This window comes from Ammospiza caudacuta, chromosome 6 (assembly GCF_027887145.1).
Source record: "Ammospiza caudacuta isolate bAmmCau1 chromosome 6, bAmmCau1.pri, whole genome shotgun sequence".
NCBI lineage: Eukaryota > Metazoa > Chordata > Aves > Passeriformes > Passerellidae > Ammospiza > Ammospiza caudacuta.
The window spans coordinates 7,636,601-7,658,326 of record NC_080598.1 but is presented as its reverse complement, the minus strand read 5'-3'; the positions used below and the strand labels follow the sequence as shown (position 1 = coordinate 7,658,326).

Here is a 21,726-nt window from a genome sequence, read left to right as displayed (position 1 = left end):
GGGCTGCTTGACACGGCGGTGTCCGGTCACACTTTGGCCTCGGTGGTCCCAGAGCTCTTTCCCAATCTCATCGATTCTGTGACACCAAGAACGCGGCTCCCGGGGCAGCCTGACCCGCCCGGGCTGAGGGCGGAGCGGGGCTCCCCTCACGGCCCGGGCTCGGCCCCGCCCGGCCCCAGGCGGGACACGAGGAGGAACCGGGAGGAGGAACCCGAGGAAGGATCAGGAGGCGGAACCGGGAGGAGGAACCCGAGGGAGGATCAGGAGGCGGAACCGGGAGGAGGAACCCGAGGAAGGATCAGGAGGCGGAATCTGAGCGGGCCCGGCGCCGCGGGAGCTGCGGGCGAGGCCGCCATGGAGGCATTTGCGGTAAGGGCTGGGCTGGGGCTGGGGAGAGCCGTGCCGTGCCGTGCCCCTCAGGGCCGTGCCGTGCCCCTCACAGCCGCCGTGCCCTCACCGCCTGCCCTTCTTCTCCTGCCAGGGAGCGCCTGTGGCCATCGCCGTGGCCGTGGTGGCGGCGTCGGCGCTGCTGCTGCTGCTGCTCCGAGGGACGGCGCGGAGGCCGAGCGGCCCCGTCACCCTGCAGGACCCGCTGGCCAAGTACCCGCTGCGGCTGCTGGACAAGGAGGTGCCCGGGGCTCTGGGGACATGGGGCGTCGGGGCTCCGAGGGCAGTGGATGCGCTGGTCTGGGAGGCTCTTGGCCCTGGGCTACCCCAGGGATCGAATCCCCAGAGCAGGGCGCGGAGCCGTCCGAGGATGGCTGTGCCCCCCGCAGCCACGCTGTGATGCCCCCAGGGTAGAGCAGGGTGTGTAAAAGCGTTTATGGCGTGCTGCGAGCTCCTGTTTCCCGCTGCTTTGCATGTTCGCATGCTGGCTGTGTTCCTCCCTCGGATCCTGGCCTGGGTGCACCGTGAGAAGCGAGCCCGGAGCTGCTGCACGGCTGTGTTGCCTGATCTTTGTCCGCAAATATGCAATGTGCTCACTTGCCTTGGGCACAGAGTTTCCTGGTTTTATCTATGTAAAGAGGCTGTAGGGATTGTGCAGGCAGGCAAAAGTCACTCCTTGTGGAAGTAAGGACTGCTTCTGAGACTCCTGGTTATTTCTACTTTGTTTTTCAAAGCTGTTTCTGTGTTCTTTCCCAGCGTTTGGCTTGCATGCTAACAAAGAGCAGGCTTGCTGAAGCATATTGTGTTGAGTAGAGTTTGAAATTCAAAGTAGTGGTGATACTGACCTTATTCTAACCTTGGATTTTTTAGGAAATCAGTCACGATACTAAGAAATTCAGATTCGGGCTACCCTCAACAAATCATGTATTAGGATTACCTGTAGGTAAGTACTGTAAACAATTACTTTTATTTCTGGTTTCTCACAGTTCTTGGACTTCTGACTGTGAATTTAAGGCTCAGCAAAGCAGAGAGTTGAAAGCTGCATCTGAATGCTGCTGTCTCAGAGAGAAATGTCAGGTTTCCTAGAGGGCTTGTATTTCTGATCTTTTGTGGGTGCTTTGTCCAATTGTGTGGTGTAGGCTGGAAACAGAGCAGTGAGATGGAACTGAGCCTGATGGAATTTGTCACCAGTCAGGATATAAGCAGGAGTAGTAGTAAATGTCAAAGTTTTTTCATATTTCTTATTTGCATTTTACTTCCATCTGGTCCCCTCAGTCTATTGGCAATTGCCCTCATGGTTTTGGCAAATACAGATACTTGTAAAGGAGAAAGGGGGCAACTCTGGAATATTCAGAGCCTTTCCTGTGCATGCATTTCCCTTTGAATTACACACATTTCCATGCACCTTTATCTGGAGTTCTGTAGCATGAATTTCAGCCTAGGATTGGCCTTCTTTCCTGTACCCTGGAACACTGATAGCACTGAACCTTGGACCTTGAATCAGTGAAAATCTTTGTGGGGGAAAGTCTCTCTCTGATCTGCAGATGTGGCTCTGTTTGTTCTGCACTGTTTGGCAGTTCCCTGAGCTGGATGGCAGGTGTCAGGGTCATCCCATTCCATGCTCTGAGCATGTCCTTGCATGCTGCCTGTTTTTCTCCAAACTCTCTTCTGGCTTGTATGGAAAAGAGTAATGGAATCAGCTAGAGAAATGGTAAACCAGCTGAGATGTGCTCTGCAGTGCATGTGTTTATCCAGGTTCATTCTTAAGAATTTATGAATAAGATCCTGAAACTGCATTACTTCCTGGGAGATTCCTGCTCTGTGCTGAAAAAGGAAAAGAAACTGAATGATTGGTGCAGCATTTGTATGGCAAAGATTTTCTCTGTCATTGCATGTGTTACACAAGCAGGTTACAATACCTGCCTGTCTCTCTTGTCCTCCAGGGGTGAAAAAGATAATCAGATTGTAATTCTTTCTCCCCAGGCCAGCATGTTTACCTTTCTGCAAAAATTGATGGGAATCTGGTGGTTCGAGCCTATACCCCTGTTTCCAGTGATGAGGCAAAAGGTTATGTTGATTTAATTATAAAGGTAAATTTTGGTTTCCTTTATGAGAGATGAGTTGCTAACTGGAAGGAGAGCAAGCACTTCATTTTAGTGAAATAGTTGGTTTTGATTTAGTAATCAAATTTCGTTGTCTTTAATTCAAATTTTATTAAATTTCGTTTTCATCAAATCTCCTATTTTTCAAATAGGGTGACTGCATGGCAAACACCTCATTGCCCTTGAATAGTAAGTTGTGTCCTGTGTATCTGCTGTGTGGCACTGAGGGATGGCAGAGGAAGAGTAGAGGGAGGAGAGAATTGCTTCCCTGGCAATACTTTGGGAGTTTCCCTAATATCTTTTACTAAGCAGTGCATGGATACTGATCTCTCTCCCTCTAGATGCCTGTGCTGCTGCTACTGCTTAATGCAAACAGCTCTAAGCAGAAAACAAGTCACACAAGGGAAATCCTTTAAGCCAGGGGATGCAGGATTATCTGATCCCAGCACTTCTGGATTTCCTAATTCTCTTCTATGATAGCATTTGTCCTTAGGCAAAAATCCAGGCTTTTTTAAAATTATTTTTTGCATGTTCTCTTCTTTGTGTTACAAGGGTGGTGAATTGTTATGAGCTGCTTAATGCTTCTTACATGCTTTGAAAGCTGAAAAAGCTGTTGTATGGCTTGTTGTGTGGCTGACTAGGAAAGGTTTAGAAGGAAAAGATGCAGCAGTGCTGTTTTCAGAAGGAACAGCCACAAAAATGGGGTGGCATAATAGTGAAATGAGAGCAGCAGTGCATAATCTGCCTGCCACCCATCCCTGTTATCCCTGTTTGCGGGGAGCAGAGGGACACGTGCCCAATAGCACATTTTACTTTTTTTGGCTGCTTCCTGTTGCAAGGCTCAAGAGATAACTGAGAGCAAAGAATTGCCTGGATTTATTTCTCAGGTGTTGAATTTCAGACTTGCAGAATTATGTTCTACAGATAACTGTCTGCAGCAAAGGTAGTGGTTGATAATGTGCAAATAATTGTTCTTACAGATCTACCACAAAAATGTGAACCCCAAGTTTCCAGAAGGTGGGAAGATGTCCCAGTATCTAGATAACATGAAGATTGGAGATACCATTGATTTCAGAGGGCCAAATGGACTCCTGGTCTATAAGGGGACAGGTACTGTGACACAAAGGTGGGAGAGCAAAAGGGAGGTATTGGTTATTTTCAGAGGTGTTTTTTAAAACTTGACAGCTGTAGAGAATATTGTTTTAAGTGGAAAAGAGGAAAAATCACCTTTCCTAGACTTGACCATGAGCCTGTGCCGAGTTGGTATGATGGGAAATAGTACTTTGTGTATGGAATACTGATGAGTGTCTCACTCCTGGGACTATAAATCTGAAAAAAAATTGCTATTGCATTATGTGACTGAGAAGTCTGCACTGGAAATAAAATACTTCAGCTTTACATATGGAGGGAGATGCTCCAGATGCTTCTTAGCAAGTGGGGTTGTGGCCTAAAATGTCCTCTGAGAATCTCTGTGCTGTTACTGAATAACCAGCTGACTGAGAGCCAGCTCCATTTCATAATTAAAATCAAGTCTGAGTTGACTGTGAGGAAATAAGCTCAGAGAAGTAATCCTCTTGTAGGATACACATGAAAGATTTTGCACTGATCTTGACTGAGAGGAGCTGTGCACTTCAGTCTCACCTCAGAATGCTCAGCACTTCTCTGGATGCTGACCTCTCTCCTGGTGACTCTTATCTCAGCAGAAGGGAGGGATTTCCAGAATATTTTTTTTTTATTAATTGATCACCTGTGGTAATTTATTCCCATGGAATTTGTGTCCATGTTTGTTTGGAAGCTTATGTACCTATAGGTTTGGAATATGTCTTCTAGGTACCTTTCTTATCAAGCCTAATAAGAAGTCTGAAGCAGAGAAGTTGTTTGCAAAGCACCTTGGGATGATAGCTGGAGGAACAGGTAAAACTAATCCCATCATGTGGGGTGTCTAGAGAATGAAAATGTCTTTTGGGTGTATGTGAGGACTACCAGAGTATTTACACCTGCATTTCTTTTCATTAATTTCTTTTCATGGTGGCAACACTGAGGCATTCCAGTGGTTTGAGCTCAGTCCTGGGGAGTGGCAACCTGAGGGTTTGAATCCTAATTTACCTTGTGACCTCAGAGAACTCACTTCATCAGTGACAAAAAGAATTTTAAGAGAATGTCTTGAGGGGTAAAATTATGTGATGGAGAATCCTGAAGAGAAAAGCACTGCGTACAAGAATTCTGGGCTTGTGCTGGAACTGTTTGTCAGAATAGAAACCCCCAATCTCTGCACTCCATGTGGATAAGAAATCCTGAGGTGTTTAACCTTGTGCAGACTGAGATCCCATTGAAGACTGAAAAGAGGCAGGATTAACAGTGAAACTGGAGCCATGGACAGAAATACCCACTTTAACATTTTGGTTTTTAACAGGAATAACTCCTATGTTGCAGCTGATCCGTCAGATCACAAATGATCCTAGGGACTCCACAAAATGTTACCTCCTTTTTGCTAATCAGGTGAGTGTCCTGAGCCATCTGTTTGTTCTTCTTTAGTAGCCTACTTGGTTTTGCTGGCCTCTGAGCTTTTTAAACTGATGGCCCATGTTTCATACTCCTTCACACTTAGCTGTCTCCTCACAGTTTCACTGAATTCCTACATTAGGGAGTAAATATAGCAACCAGATCCTCATCCCTCTGCTCATCTTAGTCCTTCACTGATTTCAAGGAAACAGGATTTGTTTCCACTAATCTTTTTGTACAGCTAACCTTCACCAACCTTCACCATGCTGGTCCAGGGACATTTGCCAGGGTCAGGAACAAATCCAGCTCGTGATTTTAGCCTGGATTAAAAAGTTGTTCTAATTGCCATCTTTAGGACTGTGTTTAGGTAGCTGTAAGTCTCACATTTGTTGTTCTTTACAGAAGCCTGTATTGATGATAGCTGCCATGGAGGGGACAAAATACCAATTACTTTATTGATTTACATAGTTTTTATCATTGCATTTGTCGTGAGCTCCCAGCAGAGGGCTCCTGGGATGGTTTGGACCTAACCAGCACTCTCATTTTGCAGACAGAAAATGATATATTGCTGAGAGCTGAGCTGGAAGACATTGCCAAGAGGCATCCTGAGCAGTTTGTGCTGTGGTACACCCTGGACAGACCTCCAAAAGGTAGGGACACATGGACATGCCTTTGCTTATCCCTGTCAGAGCTTCACTTGTGCTCAAGGGGACAGCAGAGTAATGTCAAGTGTTCTTGTCTTACACTTTGAAACTCCTCCTTTGAAACAAACCTTACCCCACACCCTGTTTTAAAAAGGGATCTAAGCCAGGTGGGATTTAAAAAGTAGGAGCTCATAATTAACCTCATTTGGGTCAGATGTGTTACTCAGTGCATCTTTTCATGTATTCAGTTTCTAGGGGTTTTCATCCAAAGTTCAGCTCTGATTTGGGCTGTCTCCCAAATGAAGTTATGTTAGCATGCTGTTGGCACTAAATTGTTTAATACCTGTAAATATTATGTTCATATCTTTGTTTTGTAGCAGCTCCAGATTAGATTCTGGTGAAACAGCTGCCATGTGTATGGATGAAGCATCATTTTCCTTCTTGGCTCACTTCAAATGGCAAATGCATTCAATAATACTACTGCTTGAAATAGTTTAGCATTTCCTCTTTTAATTTGTTTTCTCTTATCACTAAACGACATGGCAGAGCTTTTGTTGACATTAAACTTTGTCACCTCACCACTCTATCTCAAAAAAAAAAAAAGTACAGGTCTCAATACCTCTCCCTGCCACTGGGTGACCCCTCTTCACTAGAAAAGCTGATTCACTCTTCCTTTTTATTGCTACCTGCTCATTTCTTTTAAATTTTATAATTTATTATTTTAAGATCTCCGTATCTTATCAATCAAATCCTTGTTATCCTGTGGAAGGGGATCACTAGGTTTGAGCTGAGTGAGAGATTTAACCCTTTCCTGGCTTGCAGTGATGGTGCCATAACTTGATTCTCCAGCTACTTAATGAGGTTTAAAGAGGTTTCAGCCTGTACAGAGATTCGGAGTAACTGAATTAATTTCTTTGTTGCAGACTGGAAGTACAGCTCTGGCTTTGTCACTGCAGACATGCTGAAAGCCCACCTGCCTCCCCCTGGCAGTGAGACGCTCATTCTCATGTGTGGGCCCCCACCAATGATTCAGTTTGCCTGTCAGCCCAACCTGGACAAGCTGGGCTATCCCAAGAGCAGCACATTTGCTTACTAACACTGATGGCACCTGGTACCATTTTTGGAAGTACTGCATCTTTTTCTACAGGAACAGTTGATGTGCAAACTGTGTAGCAATTGTGTGTGTGTGTGTGTGTGTGTGTTTTTTAACACCTTGATATAACTTCTATGGTTTATAACTTCATAATTACATTGTGTGTTTTAATACTAAGAAGTTGAGAAGTCATCTTGAATTGTATGGGAGTTACTTAGTCTTACCTCTGGAATTAGTATAAAGTATTAATTCTGAGGGGGGAAAAAATAAAGATGAAATGTCATCCACATGGATTTGTGTTAACTCATTCCACAGTCAGCAAAAGAGAGGGGAACATTCAGAATTTATTCATAACAGTCAAAAATAAGCATTTATACCAGCGTTATGCTAATTAGGATTTCTTACTACGTATATTTAAAAGAAGAATCAACTGTTTTGTGGATTGACTATTCACAGCCAAGTTAGCACAACAACACACTGAGTTGCAAATACAGCATTGAAAGAAAATAGGAAGTATTGTGTTTGGAATATCCCAGGGCAGCTGGAGCAGCCAATCCCATTTGCAGTGCTGTAATAAGTCTGTTGGCTGATTGACCTGACAAAGTATTTTAAATGACCACGGTACCTGAGCTGGTCACTAGCACTGACTGCATTGCCAGACTGGTACATTTCATAGCTTTTATTAAACATCAGTAATTTAAAAGACATCAGTAATTTGAAAGATTTAAAGACTTCTCATTTTTCTGAATATTCCTTTTTTTCAGTTGGCAGTGATTGAAAAGAATTTGCCTTGATTTTACCCCTGTGGACAATCAAATCGTGTTTATCTTCTTCCACCTGACCATACAGTGCAAGGTCTGCCATGAGAGGCTGGTGAAGTGAGGACAGGGTGGCTCATGTGTAAAAACCACCCCAGGCAGTTCTCAAAGAGCCCTTGCTGCATCCTGTGGCCAGCCCTGGAGTTTCCCTCTTTCTTTGGGAGGGTTGTGGCTGGCAGTGACTGCCCTGAGGCTACACTGCAATCTACAGCAGCACCTGCAGCCAGCAAGGAGAAAGTAATGCAAACCAGCCCTGTACAAAGTACTTTTCCTTACAATTAAGGAGATTTTTTTTCCTGGCATACATGTGTTTACTAAGAGAGCTTGTTAATGGCTTATTAGTACAGGAGATGTCCATGTAAATAAATGCCACAAGTAATTGGTGCTGTAGAGGGGACAACTTCACCCTGGGCCCCTCAGAAAGTGAGAGGCCATACTTCCCTCTGATGCAGTCTTGTCTAGCTCAGTACAGCAGTAAAAGATTTATTTTGTCAGGTGTTTTAAAGAAATAAATCTTTGTTTTGTTCTGGTAATTTCCTGGTAGTCTCAGAGTTACAATTTCCTGCTGCAGTTGTTTTTGCCTTAGGTAAAGATATGTGAACAAGGCAGCTTGTCATCCTAATAAAAGCAAGGGCTGGATGCACAGTACTATGTTCCATTCTTCCCATCCTACAGTGCACTGACTTGGATAAAGAGAGGGCAGGACAGGTGCCAGTGACAGGGAGGAGAGATTGAAATCCTTTCTGGGGACCAGTCTGGCACGACCACAGAAGTGGTGAGTGAGCCATTTCTGCTGCTCTCACCAACATTCAGCTCTGATTAGCCCCAGTGGTACAATTATGTGTTAATGATTCCTGCACTACAAGTTAATTAGAAAAATAAAAAATTACAAAAGGTCTTTCACGTAACAGTACATCAACATAGCATGTAAAAGTCAAGTGAATGAAAGGACGAAGCATTGCCAAGTCTTGGCTTTCCAGACTCTGGATCTGAGTCCCCCTCCTCTCCCAACTCCTGTTTCCTGTTACATGATGTGGGAAAACAGCACAGAGGAGAGTTACCTGTAAGCTGTGGCTACACTGACAGTAGGAAATGCTAGGTGGGAGGTGGCAGTGGCAGAAAAAGGCAAAGCTTTCCTGCTCCACGGCATCCAGCTGCTCCTGGCCACTCCTGCAGGCGTGAGGTACCAGCAGTGATCTTGGTCCTGCTGAAGCATCATCTCCAGTCTTCAAAGGTGGGTGTTAAAAACCTGCTGTCATTCAGCATTTCATCCTGGCTCAGCAATGTCTGAAAGAGCAAGATGGGAAGGACTGAGGGGGTTTCATGAGAGGCCTGTGCTCCCAGAGACCCAGTTGCCAAGAGCTCAGGCTCACAACACCAGAGGTGAGAGCCACACACAGTCAAAAGGAATTTCTTCAATACAGCTTTAAATAAACTTTTTTTGTGTGGGGAAACTTGTAGAGATTATGTGTCTGGCATGCAACTCAACTATATTTCATAATTCTTCATTATGTCTTCCAATCACTTATTTTTTTTAATACATTGGCTTCTGTGGAATGAAGAAGCAAAAGTGAGGTGTTTGGTTTTGCACAGAGTTTTAGCTGATGTAAATTTTCAAAAGTCTGTACCTCGTTCCTAGCTGCTGTGACTGAGGTGGTGGTTACCTGTAAAATCTTTGAAGAATTGTTTTCATGTAAGGGGATGAATATCTGTCATTTTGTCAAAGAGACATCAGAGTTCATGAAAACTTAGGAGGCCTAAATAAAGCTTAATTTCTAGAGCAATTTAAAAGCAGGGATTGTTTTTTTTGACTGAATGTGTCACCAGACTGCAAAGAGATACTTAAGAAGAACAGAGACCCACTTGCTGTTCATTACCACCAGCAATGACCAACTTTCAGTGAGTTTTAGCAGAGCACAAGGGTGACTTTGGAGCAAGAGAGGAACTGGTACTCACCGTGAGGTGGGTTATGCCTTGGGAAAGAGCCCCTATTTGCATTACTGTGCCTTCTGAGTGTTCCATCTGTAAAAGCAGTCAGCAACTAGTTCAAATCAGACAGCATGTGCAATTTTATTCACTCTACATGCAGCTTTGGGAGGGATCTGTGCCTGGACAAATGAAGTTGGGGTAAGTTGAATAGCTCTTTAACAAAAATGCCTCTCTGCTACAAGGTATGTGAAAATGCATTTAATGATAGGAAGACTGGATCCTGATTAAGAGACATTGATTCCATTAAACTTGTCCTTTAATTCATGGAAAAAAGAAAAAGCTTAATTGATACTATCAGTCAAAAATAATTTCTAAATGGTCTGACACTACTTATTTCTGGTAGGCTTTCACAGGCAAGAAGTCCTTGATACAATCCTACCTCTTTTTTCATAGGAATGTCACCAGTTCTAGGGCATTGTGATTTCCTGCTCAGAAGTCATGCTCAATAGACAGACCATGCTCCTAGAGAAAAATTCAGTCTTTCTGTCACACTTGAACAACTGCACAGTGCAATTCTTGGCTCAAAGTTAATGCTTTCCCTCACAACTCCTAGCTGAGCAAGTGGACATCCACACTCATAGTCAGGGTTTGGTATTCTCCTGTTTAGAAGCAGTACATGGAAAAAGACCACGGTTAGCCAGTGAACACAAATGGGATGTTAGATGCACTGAACCATGCAAATGAAAAGATTACCTGCACAATTAGTCTTTTCAAGGTTGTGACCATTCTCTTATTAGGCTTAAACTGTTTTTATGTCACTGGAGAAAGGCCAGTTTACTCCAGCTGCCTCTGTGTGGCTCTTGTGTGTTGCCGAAGTTCACACAAGGCTCCAGGAGCGCTCCGTTTTTCAGGGTTTACATCTCTTTACACAACAGCAAAGTTGAAATAAAATTTGATGGGTTTTATCATCATTTCTTTGTATGATGTCTGGACAGTTTCATTCACAAGTTCACTACTACATTACAAAAGTGAATTAACTATTGGTTTATTAATAATTTGTTCATTGTTGATGCATTGTCTTCATGTATATTATCTAAGCAGAACTACTCCCCACTGTACACCATGAAAGAAAAATTCAGTTGGATTCTCTGATTACTGTCTGTTAAAAAATACAATCCAGTTGTACTTTAATATAACTCAATAGCTTTGTACAAGTTTGTCCAAATGAATTTATTACATTAAAAACCACCCATAAAGATAATGAAAAAAAATAGCGTGCCATACTAAAATTATGAAAGCTAAAAGTACAAAAGTCTTATGTTTCCTGCAACCACACCCTTGATTGACAAAATACCTCGATCTTCAGAGTGTAAAGGTGTCATAGTCCTGAAAAAGGGCTTGAGGGTGGATGAGCTTATTATGATGTTGATTAAAAAAACCCCAACATTCTTAGTCTGGAACTCTTTCCAGTGTCCACAGCCAATACTTTTCTCTGTGAGTTCATGCGGATGTAGCAAAGAGTTTGTTATAGGGGAACATTTGGTTATTTGCAAGCTTTGGAATGCATGGAGAGGATGAGATGAGCATGGCATCAGTCTGTCTGTCCCACCTGATCCAGTTCCCTGTCAGTGAAAGGACTAAGTCCTTTGTAGCCACCGTAGTTTTTCGAAGTACCATTTGTAGCAGCTGGGCTTGTATCCATAGGACAAACGTAGTCTGTTGATTCATCAAACTTCTTTTTCCTTAAGTTTCCAAAATGCGAAAATCCAAGTTTCTTTGGCTAAAATAAGGAGTCAACACAAGTAGTTTGAGTAAAATAAGTCAAGTTGCTCTGTAAACATTTAAAATCCTCCCCTTTTTCAATTACTGCTATACCCTGGTCATTCAAGAATGTAGATTCTGAATTAACTACATTTGTTCTCAAATTGGAGTTCCAGTGGATGTTAAATGCATTTGCATGATGCTCCTTCTAAGGAAAGGCAGAACAGATTGCTTGGTTGTTTTCAGGACCTGATTGAAACAGGTACATAGCAAAAGGTCTGGTATCTAAAATTAAGGGAAATGTAGCACTTCTAGAATTCACCTCTCCCTGTCCACCTTTGTTCCTTACTTTCTTTGTAATTCAGAGTGGAGAAGTCTGACACTGACATCTCCTTTTTGACAGCAGTACCTACCCGAACTTTGGCAGTGGTGGTCAGAGGTGTGTATGCTGTTGACTCCATGGTTTCTCTTTTTTCTTGCTGTGCCTCTGGCCCAATTAACACGTTAAAGTTGGTGGTGAGGTGGCGGCGCAGGAGGGTCTTTTGGGGTGGGATGTTCAGGAGCATGGCCAGCGTGTCTCCGTTGAAGCGAGGTTCCAGGATCTGGAAAAAAGGCAGGATGTTTACTTTTTATATAAATATTTGCAATAAAAAACCACTACAGTGCTTAGCAGGGGATTTCTCACTAAGTACCTGCTCACATTAGACCTTTTATAGCTCACTCATGATACTGGGGTTTGAATGGGAAATACCTGAAAGGAGCCAAGAAAAAAATGCTGAGCGCGATCAGGCAAATATGTGTTTATATTTATTATCAAACCCATCAATATGTGTTTATATTTATCATCAAACCATACCTTTGTTTGGGTTGAACATGTTTCTTTTCAGAATTTTCTGCTCTGCTCAGGGTAAAAACTTAATCTTAGTAGGATTTCTACCATTGCATTTTTGCAAAAATTCTACAGCAGTAGAATCATGGTATTTCAGAACCCTGACATTACTCACCTGCAAATAGTTCTGAATGTTTTGAATTAAAAAAATGTCGTTCCTGACTGCTGTGATTTCAGGGTGGTTCAGAGTTCTGGTAAATCACTCAAAGAAACACCCAGGGATGCTTTATCAAAAAGCAACTTTTGCACAGCACAGTTGAGGTTTCCTTTTCTGTGCTGCTGTCACACACTTGTGCAGAGCTCAGCTTTGATTACAGAAAGTGTTTTAGCTGCTCCTTTTTTATTTTAGCTTTCCTTTGTGGAATGAAGATGCGTGGATCAGTCAAAGAGGCTCCTTAGAAGGCCCGATCACACTGCCACATTGCAGATGTGCCTGCTTCTTTCAGCTTGATGAACATCAGACAAAGGATGGTTTATATTACAGCCTGAATTTTCAACATTACAGTCAATTTTTTAGTAGTGAAATGGTAAATTCTTACGATCAGGCCCCCGTGCACTCCGCTGCCTCGAAGGTTGGGTGCATATTCTGCCAGATCCACTGATCTGAGCCATTCCATCACCCTGTGGTTGGACCACTGCACCACGTCGGAAGGAGAGACGTTGTTCTGTGGGAGGAACCACAGAAGGTGATGACACCACAGCCTGCACTGATTGTGCACAGCTCAGAGCTCAGCTCAGCTAAAAACAGCCTCCCTCCTCTTCCTCCAAGGGCATTGTTCTTCCCTGGCTGAGGGATTGTTTCTCTGCAGGCCCCTTTCAAGCAGTCTCTGATGAGATGGCAGACCTGGTCTCATACTGATGAAACCCCCACGTGTTGCATCAGGAAGTACAACAGCAGAGATTGCAGATTACAGGGATAAAAAGGGAATGTTTGACAACAGGAAGTACAACAGCAGGGATTGCAGGTTACAGGGATAAAAAGGGAATGTTTGACAACAGGGCTATTGACAGCGTTTAATGCTAAGAAAAAACTGTGCTGATCGAGTAAAACCTTACAGATTTTAAATATTAGGTCAGGTGAAGACAAATCATTCCAAATCATTCTCTTGGAAGATTAATTAACTTTTTTCCCACTATGCAAGTAACTTCTGAAGATACACACATGAGATTCAACTAATAAGTGGCATAACTGCTGCTTTTGGTGCAAGTCCCTAGAAACAACGATTCTGCTGTATCATTGTACACTGCTGACTTTCTATCCCTTTTGGCTGGGTCCAGGTAATTTGTACTTGCTTAAATTAATTTATTTCAACATTCTTTTACCTCCTCAACGGGCCTCCTGCGCAGACAGTGGGGATTGAAGCTGTTGACGTGCAGCACGTGAATGGCACATTTAATACTCAGGTGATGCAGCTGACTGGTGACTTTCAGGAAGAGAAGGTCATTCTGTGAAGGAGAATGCCGTCACATTTAGCTGCCACAGAACACACACCAAAACAAATATTCTCGCCAAGAAGAAAGAGTTTAAATTTGCTGTGTAGTTTTATATAACACTGCAGTAACTGTGGTTTAGGGAAGATGAAAGTTTATACTTTAAAGAAGGTTTGGGTTTTGTTAGGGTGGAAGTTTGGAGGGGGTTCTGTTGTTGGTTGGTTTTTTGGGGTTTTTTTTAAACATTGCACCCCATCATGACCTGGCTAAAAAAATGAAGGTAGAAGTGTAGCCTGTTAAGGCAAATCCAGGCCTTAATTATCCAGATTTAGACAGGAGAATGGGAAGAAAACGGTGGCTGTGTGTGGCTCATGGTGTGCTGTGAATGTGGTCAGGGCTGTACAAATCACTGGATTTTCTACTATTACTTTGCTGAATACTGTTGCCAACTTGGTGTGGAGAACAACGGGCTCCAGAGGTTACACATAAAACAGGTAATTTTACTTTTAATTGTGGTGGGCTACATGACATTGAAAGAAGGACTTTGCAGAAGTTAGCCCTAACATGTGACTTTTTTTTATGGACCTTAGGAACAAATTCCATGCACTAGGCAGCACAAAGGAGATTTCTATCTCTGTCTTGCAAAAAATTTTTAACTGCTCACATTCAAAGGAAAAATTTAAAAGTTTTTGCTTATTCGGAAAACTGAGGAAAAGGGACTGTACTTACCACAGTTAAGTACTGCAACATCCTCCCATCTACTCTGGATTCATGAAACTGGTCTTTGTACTGAGGCAAGCCAATGTCATCAAGCCACCCTGCAGATATGAGAACAATGGGGAACCAAATCCAGATTGGTGAGGATAAAGCCCTTCTCCCCTCTTGCCTGGCTTCTTTTGAGGCATTCAGGTGACTCATGCTACCTGTTCCCTTTCCTGAGGGAAGCCTCTTGCCAGCAGCCTGAAAGCAATTCCCACCAACCAGCTTTGTCCACAGCAGCAGTCCTGTGATATTTGATTTTACAACACCTGATGGAGCACATCCTCTGCAGTACAGTGGAGCTCTCCCCAGCCTGAGCCCACCCATTTGATTTCCTGATGTCTGACAGGGCTCCCCATGGAAGAACACACCACAAGCTGTATGTCTGGATGTCAAGAACAACACAGAAATCCTCAGTTCTTCTTTGGGGAAACTTGGTGCTTTTTCAAAGGTGCTTGCTAAGTGTTTAGACATGAATCAGGCTGTCCTGTCATAGAGGTGGGAGAAATTCCCTCCCAACAAATCCGGGAGAGTCCAAACACTTACGTGTCACCCAGATATGATCAAGTTGTGCAGACTTCTCATCTTGCTTTGCATTTATAGCTTTAATGGCCAAAACCAATTTCTTCCTGTGCAGTGGATGCTTTATTCCCATTTCCTGGAACAACAAAAGAAAAAAAACATTAACAAAAAGTTTGCCCTGCCTCTGGCTCCTTTCCTCACGTGAGGTAACTCTGAAAATTGACACTGTGGATTTCAGAAAGGTAGAGCCAATGGTTTGGAGGGGCCTGGTGGGACAGAATCAGCCGTGATTACCTTTTCCATGTCCTGAGGAGTGGCAGTTAACAGCGTGTGGCCTGATGTCACCCACTGCCGGGCAAAAATCACGTACTGGCCCAGGCCAAAGTCCTCCAGCCAGTTACAAACTCTTTCAGTGCTCCACTGAGCAAAGGGGGCATTGTGGTCGCTGAAAAGCACAAGAAACATTGGGAAAACCTTAAAGGAAAGAAGGAATGTCCATATTGGAAAGCTCAGGGTGTGCCAGGGGCAGCACAGCAGCAGATCTGTTGGTGTGCTGTGTTCTGAGGCCTCCTGGGAATTTTTGCAGCCCAGCCACAACGTGTGAACAGCTGCAGGGCAAATAAGAATTCTCCATCTTCTGCTTGAAAAGAGGGAAAAGAGGATAGCTGAATCCTCATCATTATGCAGATGAGGAGGTAATTATTATCCTTGCTCTTTAATAAGGTGAAATTTCTGACACTCCACCAAGCAGCTGCAACTTGCAGCTGGAGGAGCGCAGGCTGGGGATGGATTTTTGCTACCAGGGAAAATTCTTTCCAGCTGCTGTGGAATTCTACGCGGACCTTGGGCAAAGCCCCCAAGAGGAGGGATTGGCTGTTGGGCACATTGAACAGCAGCAGGGAGGGGAGGAGGAGCTGTTACCTCTTCTGGCCTTTGGTGTCCTTGGATCGGGATAAGCGCGGTCCAGCTGTTGCCCGCAGACCTCCCCTCCGGAACTCGGCCAGCCCCAGGTCGTCTGCAGGGAAGTTACCTGACTGAGTCCTTCGAATTCTTGCAAGACAAGAGTGCCACGACAGGACTGTTAGCTGCTGACAGAGGATTTGTTTGTTCTGCATGGAAACTACAGTGACAGCTGACAGCTCGGGGGATCTCCCTGGGAACTGCAATTGCCAAATTCCAGAGGCAGCTGAAGGAGTTCTAGGAAATTCAGCCTGGATCTAACTCTGGGGGAAAATAAAGGAGCTCCACAGAGCACTTTGATCCAATTAATAATGCAGACTTGGAAATGGCTGCTGTTGCTGAAGCAGATCAACACAGTGACACAGTGCTCCTTCTGTTTCCCCCCTTTTTTTTACCTAGTGTCATTCATAATAAGCAAATTGCTACAATTTAATTTTTCATGGCTAATAAAACTGCTGGCATGCTAAATTAATAGCATTAAGATGACAGCAGTGCCTTATTTCTTTCACCAGCATGATGCTGTGAACACTCCCAACATTTTTTCCACCCCCCTGTGTACAAAAGGACACGCCTGTGCAATCCCAGAGCTGTTTTTGCTCCCCAAATTTTATTTTATTCTTGCTATAGATAATTGTAGATAATTCTCAGCTGAAATGCTTTGACAGTGAATAATAATAACAATAAAAAAAGACCTTACTTTCCCCAGATTTTCTTGATCCCTTTTGGACTCTTTCTGTTTTCTGGAGCCCATGGAGATTGTGGACCTGAATCTGTTCCCGAAGGTGAGAGGTCATCCGAGACCACTGTACCATCCATGTTCTCTGTTTCCCCTGGGTTAAGAACAACATTATAGTCACATTTTATACTCATTATTGATAAAGCTGTTGTCTGGGAGGCTGATGTTTAAATGCAGGACATGACAAGAAAGTAGAGATACCTATAAAATCATTCTTTTTTTAAAAAAAGCCAAACATGCTCAGAAGGTGAAAAAACAGCTGGACATTTGATTAGAATTAAAAAAAAATAATAAAACATTGGGTAAAATAATTCTGTTATTTCAGTCTTTTCTATTTAACTACGTTATTTAAATTAATTGAAAGTCTTCCTGCCTGCTCTTAATACCTCAGCTCCTCCATCAAAATCAGTGGGAATTTTTCAAAATTCAGTGAAAATAGAATGAAACCAGGAATAAGTGCCATAAAAAAGAAACCCCATGTGAATGCCACACAGCAGGAGCTATTACTTCATTTCAGTACTTCATGTAAGGAGTTCAGTCTAGAGGGCCCAGCTGGGATTAGTATTTCACAGGGACAGGGAGAGGGAAAGGAATAAAACCAAAGTAAGCAGCAAACTGAGTGTTAAAATTGCATCTTGTTTGGGTACAGTACCTAGCACGGGTGCACTGACACTCCTGCCGCGATCTTCAGTCATCCCAAGAAGCAGAAAGCCAGATGGAGAAGCAAAGAAGATACAAAACACCAGCAAAATAAAGTTACAGAAGGGCAAAGTAGTTAAGCTAAGCACTTAGAGCAGAAACAAAAAGCAAAAGAAGCAGTTATACATGGAAGTGAATATGCATTGGTGTGCACAAGCCCCAAGAACTCTGTACAGATCATCTGAAACAGGTAGGGATGGAAATGGATCTGTTTGGGCTTTCCTAACTATTCTTGGAAAGTTTCAGCTCTTTAAGCAAAGTCTACAGAGCTCTACAAAGCTGCAGAGTATCTGAAATGAAGCAGTGGCTGAGATTGCATCAAAAAATTGTTCTGAAATACAGAATTGGAGGTGGAATGAATTCACTGCACATGCAAGAGACAAACCAGCCTGCAGAAAAAAATTCTCTTAACTTGGTGTATTTAAGAAGCCATTGCTTGTTTCTAGAAAAAGAACATTTTCTTTTTCAAGCTCACCCACCCTTGGATAATCCTGCAGTTAAAGACACTTCAGCATGGCTCATGCGTTGCCTGCAAAGTTGCTCTTTAAAATCCCCTAAACAACCAAAACCTATTGCAACCTTGAAACTGCAGTGTGCCAGCAGCTTTAGGGACCACAAGGCCTTAAAATTTACCAACCCCCATCAAAGAAAAAAACCACTACAGCCAAACAAAAAAACCCTACTGTAACTTTTAAAGTGCAGGAAGACTTCAGAATCACAAGGGTTACTCTTGTGCTCCTTCAGTCCTAAAAATACCTGGTGCTGTGCCTCACTCTTAACACCTTTCTGTCAACAAATCTGTGCTTAAGGTGCCACTGGAAAGAAATTAATTCAGGATTCCACAGGGCTGTGGCATGGAAATATATTTGTAGTTCCAGAGTCCACAGATGTTTTTCTGCATGTAGTAAATTAAATTTTCACTAGTGTTAAATTTTCCCCCACAGCTAAGCAACCAACAGTGCTGATAGAGAGATTTTTACCCAAAATTTGCATGTTTTTGATGGTTGTACTATGAAGTTTCAAGTGGTATTGTCAGGTGCAACAGAAAAAAAAACCACCCTCAAAATTAAACCCATCCCTCATTCTGCCATGAGTTATGGGAGAAGGAAAGGAAAGGAGAGGAAAGGAGAAAGGAGAGGAAAAGAGAAAGGAGAGGAAAGGAGAAAGGAGAAAGGAGAAAGGAGAAAGGAGAAAGGAGAAAGGAGAAAGGAGAAAGGAGAAAGGAGAAAGGAGAAAGGAGAAAGGAGAAAGGAGAAAGGAGAGGAAAGGAGAAAGGAGAGGAAAGGAGAAAGGAGAGGAAAGGAGAAAGGAGAGGAAAGGAGAAAGGAGAGGAAAGGAGAAAGGAGAGGAAAGGAGAAAGGAGAGGAAAGGAGAAAGGAGAGGAAAGGAGAAAGGAGAGGAAAGGAGAAAGGAGAGGAAAGGAGAAAGGAGAGGAAAGGAGAAAGGAGAGGAAAGGAGAAAGGAGAAAGGAGAGGAGGGGGGAAAAGGAAAGGGGGGAAAAACGAAAGGGGGAAAAAGGAAAAGGAAAGGGAAAAGGGAAAAGGAAAGGGAAAAGGGAAAAGGAAAAGGGAAAGGAAAAAGAAAAAGAAGTAGCAGGACATTTCCTAAGTGAACCACGCGAACATCGCAGTGCAATGTTCTGGCACAGCAGATCCCATCCCACGCCATCCCAGCCCCTCAAACAGTTTGGGTGCTCCCTCTGGGGAGGCACAGGTACATACTCAGGCCAGGGACGCTGCTGTCATCGTTGTCACTGGTGCCACATCCCTCTGGGGAGCTGTACATTCCCTGCTCCCCGTTCTGCAGGGCTCGGGGCAGCTTTCCTGGCAGCGTCTGGTACTTGCTGCCTTTCCCCACTGGCTTACTCTGTTGTTTTTAAAAGAGGGAAAGATAAAATAAGTACAAAATTCAAACTGCTCACAGCGTCTGCAATCTGCTACACAATGTTCTTAAAGGTGAGAAAAAAGTATGGTACAAAATGACTCCACTCCCTGCATGTTCCTGCTTACAGACAACTCAATTTAAACCCATCCAGCAGCTGACAGTTTCCTAGCTAAGACACAGCCCTGCCTTCCCTCATCTGCTCCTCCCACTTCATCCACTCTGCATTGCTTTAAAATATATGTTAAATATTACCTGGTTTTGCCATAAGAATTTTTCTAGCTGTCTTCCTTTCCTCCAGGACCCTGTCACTAATTAATTGTTTGATCTTTCCAAGGTCAACTTTGATAATACCAAAAATGTGTTTAGTTACTTCTCAGATAATTTTTTCTCCCCCATTTTCCACCAGACTTTCTCTGTTTCTGCCTCACAATTTTATCTCACTGGAATTCAACCCAAAAGTAATTGTACACCTCAAATTTCCACAAATGTATTTCCTACCACCGTTAATAACAGTATAAGAATCAAAGCCAAAGTTAGGGTACAGAAATTTAACTTTTGTAAGGACAAAAATCTCTTTGCATAGACAGAATTGTAAATGTGTTTTTTTTTTTTTTTTAAGAATTACAGCTAAATATAATTGCCAGTTCTATCACAGAACCTAATTTTCCTTGCATTCAAGTGATATCTACTTGGGCACCTTGCTCCTTTTACAAGGGTAGATGAAATGTTCCCATAAATCTGATGGCTTTGAGCCTAATAAGTTAATTTTCCAGGCAGAGCACATGTTTCAGGGGAGTACTTTTGCCTACAGTTTTGGAAATGGTCTGTTGAAATTTCTTTAACACTGAATCCAGAGGAAAAGATGGACAAAACAACCCTGTGGGTGAAAGCTGCAGGACAGGGATGCTTTTTGAGACATCAGTGAACCTGCAGCTCCAGCTGCCATTATTAGGGGGAGAGGTGTACATCCAATATGTGTTTTGGAATAAACTCCCATCGGGAAAGGTTTCAGTGTCAGAATGGAGGTTTCACAGGAAAACTTTGCACTGGAAATAGGCAAACCATATTTAGCACGCAGGAAAGTACAGCGTGCTTCTATTCAGTATCCCCACTCCAACAAAATTTTTTCAAAACATTGTCTGTGAAGGATGATACATTAAAAATTCTATGAGATAACCACTGCTTTATCTGTTCTGATTCCAAGGCCTAGAGGATTCTTTGGATACTACAAATGCAGGCCAGATTGCTCAGGTCTTCAACTCCTGCTCCTTTTTGGCAGCTGCAGGAGCACATCCTGAGTACATCCAAAAAGAGTAGAGAAATTGTGTCTTACATCAGCAGTGTCTATTCTGAGACTGACTGACCTCAGCTTCATGTAACAAGCTTCTAGATAAAAAAACCCAAAACATTTCCCTCTCAAATCTTTACCCCTTGTGTTGTTTGTCAGCACTGGAACTATGCAAACATTTTGAAGAGAAAAGGAATATAAAATGCAAACCAGCCATACGATCACAGCACATCACACCACACCAGAGAATTGTTAGGGAAGGATGCAGTTAATATACCTCTTGTTCTACAACAGGCTGTGCTGGTTTTCCATCTACATACTATGGAGTTTCAGGGAGGGCAATTTCAAAGTTTTGTGGAAAAAAGCAACAGACAAATGTTAGTATTAACATACATACATGGAACATCAAATGTAGTCTTATTGCTATAGAAATGGTGCTTAATGTAGGGACAATATATTACAAGGACCTCTTAATTTCATCTCAATCCAATATTTAATACTAATTGTGTTTGTTCATTCCCCACTCTACAAAATTCCTGTTTACATTCTGTTGTGATCAAAGGAATTTTGCTATTTTCAGGTTTCTGGGTGGTCCCTTTAGAGTTGCTTTGAGCTGGGAACACAGCAGCTGTTTAACAGACCAATATGAAAACAAGTGACATTAAATAATACACACAATCCTGTATGGATCCAGCTGAAATCATAAAGAGCTCTGACAGAAACCAAGCGATAAAAATTCCACCACAGTTAGGTCAGGGACACTGATGTGGTTTATTATTTTATTATTATTATTATTGCTGGAAGCATGGGGACTTTGAGCTTTGAGCAAGGCAGAATAACTCCAGCACAAATGTGTAGGTCCAGCCTTATCACAGCACATCACAGAGACAAATTCAGATTTTTGGTTTAAGACAAGAAAATAACTAAAATTTATGACAGGAAAACCTTCATCAGTTCTCCATGGAATGAAATGCGAGTTCTGATTTGTCACATGTGTGACTACAATCAAATCAATGCAGCACAAATTTCACAGAATTCCTTCTACTTGGTCACTACCCTGTCCAACAATTCAAGAAATATATGAAAGCATTTAAGAAATTTTTTTTAAAATGTAAAAACTGGAACAATCATTTGACTGGTATCTGGTTTCAATGGCATTACTGGGTCTAATATTAAGCTGATATTAGGCCTAATTTGGGTACAGAAAAAAACAACAGTCTCACAAAGCAGAATTTAAAAAGTGTAGAAAAATGTCAGTGTACATAATGACAAAACAAGACTGTGGACCACAATGTAACAAGACTTTGCAAACTGGGAAGATT

General features: G+C 42.7%; 2 protein-coding genes across 2 annotated transcripts in view; one reads left to right on the top strand and one right to left on the bottom strand.

Moving 5' to 3' along the window:
* Positions 1 to 257: 257 nt before the first annotated feature.
* On the top strand, positions 258 to 9,124 carry LOC131559541 (NADH-cytochrome b5 reductase 2). The gene is made up of 9 exons (XM_058807950.1): positions 258 to 369; positions 482 to 628; positions 1,258 to 1,330; positions 2,371 to 2,477; positions 3,470 to 3,599; positions 4,320 to 4,403; positions 4,903 to 4,988; positions 5,542 to 5,641; positions 6,559 to 9,124. Exons 1-9 carry the CDS (start codon positions 355 to 357, stop codon positions 6,729 to 6,731), a joined length of 915 nt encoding a protein of 304 aa, XP_058663933.1. The 5' UTR covers positions 258 to 354; the 3' UTR covers positions 6,732 to 9,124.
* The window catches only part of PPFIBP2 (PPFIA binding protein 2), a 93,497-nt gene continuing 78,832 nt past the window's right edge, over positions 7,062 to 21,726 (bottom strand). The window contains exons 17-30 of the mRNA XM_058807949.1: positions 20,682 to 20,723; positions 18,954 to 19,098; positions 17,186 to 17,218; positions 16,495 to 16,627; positions 15,759 to 15,887; positions 15,132 to 15,282; positions 14,862 to 14,973; positions 14,286 to 14,374; positions 13,449 to 13,571; positions 12,665 to 12,790; positions 11,650 to 11,838; positions 11,085 to 11,255; positions 9,503 to 9,568; positions 7,062 to 8,833 (exon numbers count right to left, since the gene is read on the bottom strand). Coding sequence (XP_058663932.1) covers positions 8,762 to 8,833; positions 9,503 to 9,568; positions 11,085 to 11,255; positions 11,650 to 11,838; positions 12,665 to 12,790; positions 13,449 to 13,571; positions 14,286 to 14,374; positions 14,862 to 14,973; positions 15,132 to 15,282; positions 15,759 to 15,887; positions 16,495 to 16,627; positions 17,186 to 17,218; positions 18,954 to 19,098; positions 20,682 to 20,723 — 1,581 coding nt within the window. The 3' untranslated portion in view covers positions 7,062 to 8,761. The remainder of the gene's footprint in view (positions 8,834 to 9,502; positions 9,569 to 11,084; positions 11,256 to 11,649; positions 11,839 to 12,664; positions 12,791 to 13,448; positions 13,572 to 14,285; positions 14,375 to 14,861; positions 14,974 to 15,131; positions 15,283 to 15,758; positions 15,888 to 16,494; positions 16,628 to 17,185; positions 17,219 to 18,953; positions 19,099 to 20,681; positions 20,724 to 21,726) is intronic.

Bases quoted from the DNA above. Each gene is read 5' to 3' on its own strand.
- LOC131559541 (XM_058807950.1), top strand. The intron at 1,331-2,370 runs GTAAGTACTGTA...CTTTCTCCCCAG, and splicing joins TGTATTAGGATTACCTGTAG to GCCAGCATGTTTACCTTTCT. The intron at 4,989-5,541 runs GTGAGTGTCCTG...CTCATTTTGCAG, and splicing joins ACCTCCTTTTTGCTAATCAG to ACAGAAAATGATATATTGCT.